The sequence below is a fragment of the Caretta caretta genome, chromosome 18, assembly GCF_965140235.1.
Source record: "Caretta caretta isolate rCarCar2 chromosome 18, rCarCar1.hap1, whole genome shotgun sequence".
In the NCBI taxonomy this organism is placed as follows: domain Eukaryota; kingdom Metazoa; phylum Chordata; order Testudines; family Cheloniidae; genus Caretta; species Caretta caretta.
In genome coordinates, this window is record NC_134223.1 from 20,272,918 (window position 1) to 20,281,894 (window position 8,977).

The 8,977-nt window shown below is 44.6% G+C and overlaps 2 protein-coding genes across 9 annotated transcripts in view; one reads left to right on the top strand and one right to left on the bottom strand.

Moving 5' to 3' along the window:
* The window catches only part of MEGF6 (multiple EGF like domains 6), a 255,268-nt gene extending 254,724 nt beyond the window's left edge, over positions 1–544 (bottom strand). For 5 of the 8 annotated variants that reach the window (XM_075120970.1, XM_075120968.1, XM_075120969.1 and 2 more), the window contains exon 1: positions 287–302. The gene's annotated coding sequence lies outside the window, so the exon portion shown is untranslated. Of the gene's footprint in view, positions 1–286; positions 420–442 lie in introns of those variants that run through there. The other 3 variants (XM_075120965.1, XM_075120966.1, XM_075120967.1) reach the window with 2 other exon arrangements.
* Positions 545–1,515: 971 nt separating this feature from the next.
* On the top strand, positions 1,516–7,983 carry TPRG1L (tumor protein p63 regulated 1 like). The gene is made up of 5 exons (XM_048824795.2): positions 1,516–1,744; positions 3,017–3,108; positions 4,620–4,796; positions 5,472–5,625; positions 6,455–7,983. The coding sequence occupies exons 1-5, from the start codon at positions 1,547–1,549 to the stop codon at positions 6,647–6,649; spliced, it is 816 nt and encodes a 271-aa protein (XP_048680752.1). The 5' UTR covers positions 1,516–1,546; the 3' UTR covers positions 6,650–7,983.
* The last annotated feature ends 994 nt before the right edge of the window (positions 7,984–8,977 follow it).

The window sequence follows — 8,977 nt, forward strand, 5'->3', positions numbered from 1 at the left end:
AATGGAACAGGTCAAAATCACCCTGATCTTTAATATGGCAGGCAGCTCATGGATACATCCCAGCATGTGATACCCCATCTTGAGCCAGCCCATTTAGCACTGCCAGTTTGGCTGGGCTACACATGTGTATTAAAGAAGGCGGGGCATATTATTGAGCTCCACAGACCACACTCTGGGACAGTCTCCATTGTAAATTACTGACATCAGAAACATAGGCCCATGACATGGAGGAGACAGAACACTGTTGCTGGCTAGACAGGGAAACATTCGTAGGAAAATTCTTTACCACTTTCAATTGAGATTTAATTCAGATGGACATTCTCCAACCAGCTCTATTGACTACACTATTGACACAGGTAGCACTAAGCCCCCAACCCCTCTTCACATCAGCTTCAGTCCTTGGCTCCCCCAACCCGCCATCCCTCCACCCCATAACACGGACCATGGCTGGCTGCAGGAGGAGCCCTCAACTTCCACTCTGCAGAGGGCAGGTTGCTGTATGTTTTAATTACCCTTCCCCTTTCTCCCCCACACTCACATCCCCTGTATCTCTCCCTCTTCCCTTTACCTCCTCCCCACATCCCCTTCTTCTTCACCCCTGCCCCCAATCCCTTCCCCCCAACGCCTGTTCCATCCTTCCCCCTCTACCCCATCCCTGCCCCCTCTTCCCTTCCCCCGTCACCCCAGCCCCATATCCCTTCCCCCTCGACCCCATCCCTGCCCCCTCTTCCCTTCCCCCGTCACCCTATCCCCCATCCCTTCACCCCATCCCTGCCCCCTCTTCCCTTCCCCCGTCACCCCATCCCCCATCCCTTCTCCCCATCCCTGCCCCCTCTTCCCTTCCTCCTTCACCCCATCCCTTCTCCCCATCCCTGCCCCCTCTTCCCTTCCCCCTTCCCCCTATCCCCCATCCCTTCACCCCATCCCTGCCCCCTCTTCCCTTCCCCCGTCACCGCATCCCTTCTCCCTTCATCCCATCCCTGCCCCCTCTTCCCTTCCCCCGTCACCCCAGCCCCATATCCCTTCCCCCTCGACCCCATCCCTGCCCCCTCTTCCCTTCCCCCGTCACCCTATCCCCCATCCCTTCACCCCATCCCTGCCCCCTCTTCCCTTCCCCCGTCACCCCATCCCCCATCCCTTCTCCCCATCCCTGCCCCCTCTTCCCTTCCCCCTTCCCCCTATCCCCCATCCCTTCACCCCATCCCTGCCCCCTCTTCCCTTCCCCCGTCACCGCATCCCTTCTCCCTTCATCCCATCCCTGCCCCCTCTTCCCTTCCCCCGTCACCCCAGCCCCATATCCCTTCCCCCTCGACCCCATCCCTGCCCCCTCTTCCCTTCCCCCGTCACCCCAGCCCCACATCCCTTCTCCCTCCCCCCCGCCTCTTCTCCAACCTCTTCCCTCCCCCCCCACCTGCATCCTCCCCCTTTCCCGGCTCCCCCACTCGGCCCCGGGCCGGAAGCGGAAGCGGGCAGCCGCAGGCCGGAAGCGGAAGGGGCGGGGCGGAGCGGAGCGGAGGGCGGCGCCGGGCCGGGGGACCCGCGGGCGATGCTGCAGCTGCGGGACGCGGTGGAGGGGGACCCGGACGGGGGCCCCGCCGGGGCGGCGGCGCTGCTGGTGCCGGCCGAAGCCGACGTGCCCTTCAGCCCGCCCGGGGACTCGCTGCCGCCCCGCCAGACCCTGCGGCCCCTCAGCGTCCGCAACCCGACCCGGGGCGGCCGCCTCAAGGAGTACTTCGTGTTCCGGGTGCGGGCCGCCGCCGCCCCCCGGGGCCGGCCCAGGGCCTAGAGCCGCGCGCCCTGCCCCTGCGCGGGGTGGGGGGAGCGGGGGCAAAACGGGGAGCCCGCTCGCCTGTCGGCCCAGCAGCGCTTGGCTCCGGGCGCCTCCCCCGGGGGGTGGGGGGCGCCGCCGCCTCTGGGCTCCGGGCGCCTCCCCCGGGGGGTGGGGGGCGCCGCCGCCGCCGCCTCTGGGCTCCGGGCGCCTCCCCCGGGGGGTGGGGGGCGCCGCCGCCTCTGGGCTCCGGGCGCCTCCCCCGGGGGGTGGGGGGCGCCGGCGCCGCCGCCGCCGCCTCTGGGCTCCGGGCGCCTCCCCCGGGGGGTGGGGGGCGCCGCCGCCGCCGCCTCTGGGCTCCGGGCGCCTCCCCCGGGGGGTGGGGGGCGCCGCCGCCGCCGCCTCTGGGCTCCGGGCGCCTCCCCCGGGGGGTGGGGGGCGCCGCCGCCGCCTCTGGGGACAGACGCAGCCGGGAGGGGTTTGCTGCACTAAATGGTGTTTGTTTAGAAAACCCAGTTCGGTTTCAATGAGAAAACCAGACCCCCAGCACCCTGCTGTTCACCTCTGCGGAGAGGCCCTCAGGGCCAGGAATGTTTCAGTACCTGGGCTCCTTTCCTCCTCCACTGTTCCTGGTGATATAAATTACGCTCATCTGTTTCCTCTCCATCCCACTCCCGCAGTCCTGGCCTTTGTTCCCAAGAGTGAGAGTGCGGCGATCGGCTTTCATGCCGTGGTTTTCTCCATTGGGTATAGATCATGCAGGTGGCTCTTAAGGAATTAGAGAAAGTAGTTACTTTCTCATTTCCTAATTCCCAGAGCCCCCTGCCAGAGCTTAACCTCATCTCCGAGAACAGGGTTTGGGAACCTAGACCACAAAAAGAAACGTAAATGTGGTGGTTGTTCTGTTGACAGGGGCAAGAGGTGACAAACCCCAGACTGGTTTAGAAGTGAGAGGCCAGTTAGAATATCGAATAATCTTTTAAAGGAAGTAGTGGAGGTCCCATTGCTTGAGATAGAGAAAGGCCAGGAGGAGACAATAGGGAGCAACTACCTGATCCCCGCTAGATGATTACAATCATCTGTTAGGTCTTTGCCTCTCAGATCTCTATCCCTGGTCCTGGTAGATAGGTGCTATATAGTAAGTCAGTTTCAGAACCTGCTGAAATGTAAAACAGCATGACTGTCAAGAAGTTGCAAACATGAATAGTAACTAGAGAAATATAAAACCTGATTCTTTCTTTGATTTAGCCTGGAACTATAGAACAGGCAGTAAATGAGATTCGTGTTGTTGTGATGCCCACTGAAGATGGAGAGGTGCAAAGTGTGTGGTTGCTAACAGAGTAAGTAACAGTACTAATAGACAAATGGAACTTTTCTTAGCTTTTCAGGACAAATTTTTCTCCTGGATCTGCACACCTATTACAAATTCTCTTGCTATCTGTGTGAAACTCACAAGTAATTGGAGTAAAGCTTTCTTGTGCAAATCTGACACAAAATTCATGTCTTTAGTATACAGTTCATCCAGCAACATTTATCTTAAAACCAAGATCTTTTTACTGCATGTTTTATATATTATTGTATTGACAATATTTGTAAAATGCTTTTACAAATCACTTAAAATCCCATGTTTGCCAGTATATCCTGAACTCTCCTCTGTTGGTCCACCATCTGATTTATTTATATATACAATTGCTTCATTTACCTGCTTTCTTTTGATCAATTTAAACCTGGTAAATGTTTTAGTTCTGGAATGCAGTATAGGTGTGCCCAATAAGATATTACCTCACCCACCTGGTGTCTTAGTATTGGAATAGAATATATTATAGACTTGGCTTTATCAAAAGCCCAAGCAATTAATTGTTTGAATGAAGGACTCTCAAATCTTGGTCAAACTCCAAAATTAGTCCCATGTCCTATTAAACACAAATTATTGCAGTCTATATTTTAATATCCCGTATCGCTCCTAAACTGCGTTGGGAGGGACCAAAACATAGCTGTGTGCTCAACTCCAGGGTTTCTCAGCTCTAGGCACTTCACAGACCAAGGAAAGTTGTCAGTTTCAATCCTGTGCCTGCTAGTAAGAGCTGAACTGGCAGAAGGTCAGCAAGACATGTAAGCACCTGCAGTTCAGCTATGCTTTGGTTGGCTACCCAGCCTGTGAATTAGGATTGTTTTTTTAAAGAGGGGAGCAGTTTTGGTGTAGTCAGCTTTACTTTAACAGTGACTCTTTTTAAACCATCATACAAAATTCTTAGTTTTATTTTCAGAGAAAAACACTAATTCTACCATCTAGTAAAGCTGCATTTTAATCCACTGTTTTGAATCCTCTAAGGAGTCAGTGCCCCCTCAGTGGTGATTGAGGGTGAAAGCCATAGTCTACTCTAGACTGCTACAATAGTTAAGTACTAAAGAGCCAGAAATGGAGAGGCACTGATGTGATAGAGGCAATTGTTTCCCCAATGCATATAGAAACATGGCCCATGGTCACTGGTACTTCCAGCAGAACAACAGTGAGCTATGTGAGAATTCATTGGCCTTTATTGTAAAAGCTGTAGATTTGTGCAAGCATTAAAACATTACAAACTGCTTATATATTCATCTGAAGCTTTTCCCTTAATCTTTAAAAGTCTTCATTAGTTGTTTTTCCTATATTCTGTGTATTTGAAACATGCTTTCAAACTCTTGTCAATCCTATATAAAAATAGCAATGAATGGGAAATACAGCATCACCATTATTTGAATTTTCTACAGAATAATACTGCTGTTGCTTAAATAATTCTCAGTTGCTATTGTATTAGTCAAACTACTAAAAAGATAGAAGATTATCAGAGTTTACTGTTTGTCTTACAAGAGTTGACCACTGGAACAATGAGAAGGAGCGTCTGATTCTTATCACTGACTGGTCCCTTCTGATCTGTAAATATGACTTCATCAGCTTGCAGTGCCAGCAGGTTACTAGAATATCACTCAGTGCAGTTGACACTATTTCTGTTGGAGAATTTGAGTTCCCACCTAAATCACTGAATAAGTAAGTTTTGATTTTTATTTTATTTTTTTAAGTTTCTAATGATACTGCTAATGTTAAGGCTGTTAGTCTATCATTAGCCATATATCAATTTTGATAGCCTCAGTTTATTTGTATTAAAAGTTTTGATTTTGCTGTAATTAAAAAATTATTGAAATTGGTTGATCAGCAGGGAAGCAAAATTAAGTTACTATTTAGACTGAAAACAGTTTACTCCTGAAATATTCTTTAACAACATGGACTATACTTTATTTTGGGGAAAGTCTTTGTAAGCAGTCCTGTAATTTTATTTTAATTGTTCAGTATTAGCATTATATTAGAAACTTGTAAGTAAATCAGATTATATTGAGTATTAGTCTTACCATAGACCAGGATGTGTTAGGCTGCATGAATATAAAGGTGGAAGACTTGCATGTTTAATTTTAATAAACTTAATCTTTCATACAACTTGTCATTTAAACAATCTTAATGTGGGAGCTGGTATAAATGACTGATTTTCAACTATGCTGATATTTGTTTAGAGACTATTACCATCTAAGAACAAACTTTAAAATTCTAAAATGGACTTCAGTTTTCATTAAGGTATTCAGAAATGTTTCAAAAAAAAGCTAATTAACCTGCTCTAAAGGCGCTTCAAGGCCTACCCTATCAAATACGTGGTGTCTTCAAATTTGTTAGGCGAGAAGGCATTGGCATTCGAATTCAATGGGATAAGCAAAGCCGTGCATCCTTCATAAACCGATGGAATCCATGGTCCACAAATGTGCCCTATGCTACTTTTACGGAACATCCAATGGCAAATGCTGATGAGAAGATTGCATCCCTTTGCCAAGTAAGGAAGTTTTCTATACTGTATTAGATATAAATCACAATGATTTAAGCTGGATACAGTTCTTACGAATTTACCTTCTTTTGAAAATGACTTGATGATGGAAGCAGAGAATAAATGTAAAGAGACTAGCCAAGCTTTTTCTATGCTCTCCATCTATTTCAGCAGGGTAGTGCTGCTAGAAGTAAGCAGGCAAGTCTTGTTGACTCTTCAAATCATGTTCATATAGCAAAAATGAGGTTGCAATGATTTCCAAATTTACAAAAAAAAAAACTGAAGCTGAAAGAGGAAAATATTTCCTAAAACTGCAGGTAGAGTTCTTTCAACCTTCTTTCCTGCGAAGAGGTCTAGGCTTTACCTGGAGCGTTTGTACCTTGTAATTCTAGAAGAATCCTAGTAAATTATATGTAGTTCCAAAATATATACCCCTCCTATGTGCGCACATGTTTCAGTGGCTTTTTTTTAAAAGGAGAGCCCTTAGGGTAAACAAATTATCAGTTGTGGACAGTTGTAGAGCTAAGTATTTATTATAAAAAATTACTGTTATAGCTGATCTTTATGCAAACATCTCATTTAGGAAAGCATGTTCTTATTTGAAACTACTTGCATCAGTATATGCTAGCATGTGGAATTTATTCTAGGATGTAGGTAGTCTTATGTATAACAATTACAACTTTATATGTGTTAGTAATCTTCTGTTTCAGCAGCAGTGGCTCTTTTCGGTATAATTCTGCCTTTGTAAGCAAACTAGCAACAGATTTTCAAATAATGGGAAAATATTAAGTTGTCAAAAGTAAGTAGGTATACTTAAAATGTTGTTTTTCCCCCTTAGTTGGAAAACTTTAAGACTCAATTAATCCAAGCTGTGAAGAAGGCCCATAAAGAGTGTCCATTGCCAGGGAGGGCCAATGGAGTACTGGTGCTGGAGCGTCCTCTTCTTATTGAAACATACGTGGGATTGATGTCTTTCATCAACAATGAGGCCAAGCTTGGCTACTCCATGACAAGAGGAAAAATTGGATTTTAAATTCATTATAATCAATCCACTAAAAGGGAAAGTGATTTGAGATTAGTATCCTGGGGAAAGAGTTGGGAGGACTCAGTACATGGCAGAAAAGAACAAAAATGAATAAAGTGTATGGATAAAAAGGATTGGTTAGTTGCAGAATGAATGACTGTTTCAAGAACAGTCACTACTGTTATGAAGTTCATGGATAAGTCAGTTATTGAGTTCAGGTGGTCAAAGGGTAGTTGCATTTTTAGAGTACCCTGGATTTAACTTACACTCACTATTTGTATGCAAGTCTACTGAGCAATGATATTTCCTCTTACATTTCAAGCTAAAGGTCTTTCCTTACTGAGTGTGACTTATCTGTGAAATATTCCATATCACTATCCAGTGTAGATACATCGCATGTTCATGCCACAGCTATATTTACATAAGGATTCAACTGCAATGAAATCATTTCATGTGCAGTTGAGACTGATTTTATATTGGCTAAGAAGGTACTAATGTCTAAATTACAGTAATCTCAGGAATTTAATTCAGTGTCAAATTTTTAAAGAACTCATTCTTTAGCAAAGACAGCTAATTTGGTCAAAACTAGAGTGTTATGTCTTCTCCTAACCAGTGGAATTGAACAGTTATTTTGTAAGTTGAAGTGGTGTTTGAGTAATGGCACTGGTCTCTTTTAAATAGCTATCGAACCTGAATCTGTATAATTTGCAGGTTTATCTTATTTATGACTTCTCTTTGCAGCCATCTATTAAAGAAAGACCTTAAAATAGAATAGCCAATTTCAAAAAGACAGTTAAAGGGTATCTTTGCCTTCCTATGAAGTTACTTTTAATGCAACATGGGAATGGTAGTTTTATAATTAAAAAGGGAATTCTACTTTGAGTAGCTTTATATTTCCTTAGCAAAAGTGTATTTTGTTGTTTTTGGTTTTGTTTTTTGGGGGTTTTTGTTAATACATGGACCAGATTACAATAGCACCAAAGTCAGGTTTTTGTAATTTATGTGGCCATGTAGTTGTTGGAGAGGGGAAGCTTTAGTCATAGTATTGTACTTCAGTCTTATGTGATCTTCCATTTAAGTTTGTAGAAAGTAAATTCAGTAGTACAGTGAACTTCAAATGCAGTAGTATACAAAGATACTGAACAGAACTACAGCATGAGATTACTGTGACAAGTTTCACTGTGGATGAATCCTTTATACAGACCATCTTAATCTATAATTTTATCAGAAGCATTTCTTTGCCTCTCAACATGTTAGTGATATGCTATGCAGCAGTGGAATTGGTATGTTAAAATTTTTTTACCTTTTAACTTGAAATAAACTGTACATGTTTTTTGAATGTGGCTCTGGAATGCAACCAGCTGCATGTTCTTGTCAATATGGGCTCTTTTCTAAGACATCAGTGTCTAGCTTTTTGTTAATCTTGCAGTAAAGATAAACTTAGCCATCTTTGTTCTTTGGTTTTTAGTTGGTAGAACACTAGATGTTGTAAAAGCAGGGATATAAACCCTCATGCTTTAGGTCATAAACCAAGCACAAACTGATAAAATCTATAGTAAGCAATTTATCAGGGCATCTGTTGTACCTTCCTTTGAAGCATCTGGTGCTGATCAAGATGGACCACCTCCTCTCCCCAATTGTTATGGAATTCTTACACACTACTTCCAGTCCATCCAATTTGATACTCCACATTTCTGTGATTAAGTCTCTTTAAAACATCTGATATGAAATCCTTTCCCCTATGCTGGTCTCTTCCCACAACTAAAGCAGGTGAGAGTGAGGTGGAGACTGTCATGGTAAGAATCTCACCTGTCCTTTTTTCAAATGCTATTCTACACAATCATCTATAATTTAGAGGAACGCTGTTCAGGGTCTGATATGATGCCAGCTTAACATTTTAGTTGGTAAAGCAAACTGGTTCTCACACAGTTGCACTTGATGACTTCAACACTTATTCATGGCTAAAATGATAAAGTAACTTCAGAACTGCAGTAACTGTTCTGTATTCAAAACTTACAAGTATTCAGGGTCTAACAACTATATGCATTTCATTCCATATTTAATTCTAACAGAAGAGAGCACTCACTGTATTGAGTGACCAAATGCAAAGACTAGTCTATGAACTTGTACACTACTCCATGAAAATAGCTGGAAAATTGTCTTTTATTCTTTCTTGAACCCTGTGTCCTTGGGGGAATAGGGATTGCTGTACAATGGTATGTAGTTAGTCACTGTCCACTTGAAATCAGGGTGACAGCAATAGTGATATGTACATGTGCATTTCAAACCTCAGTTCCAGCTCAGAATAGAGAGGATTCTACACTTATTTAGGATAGT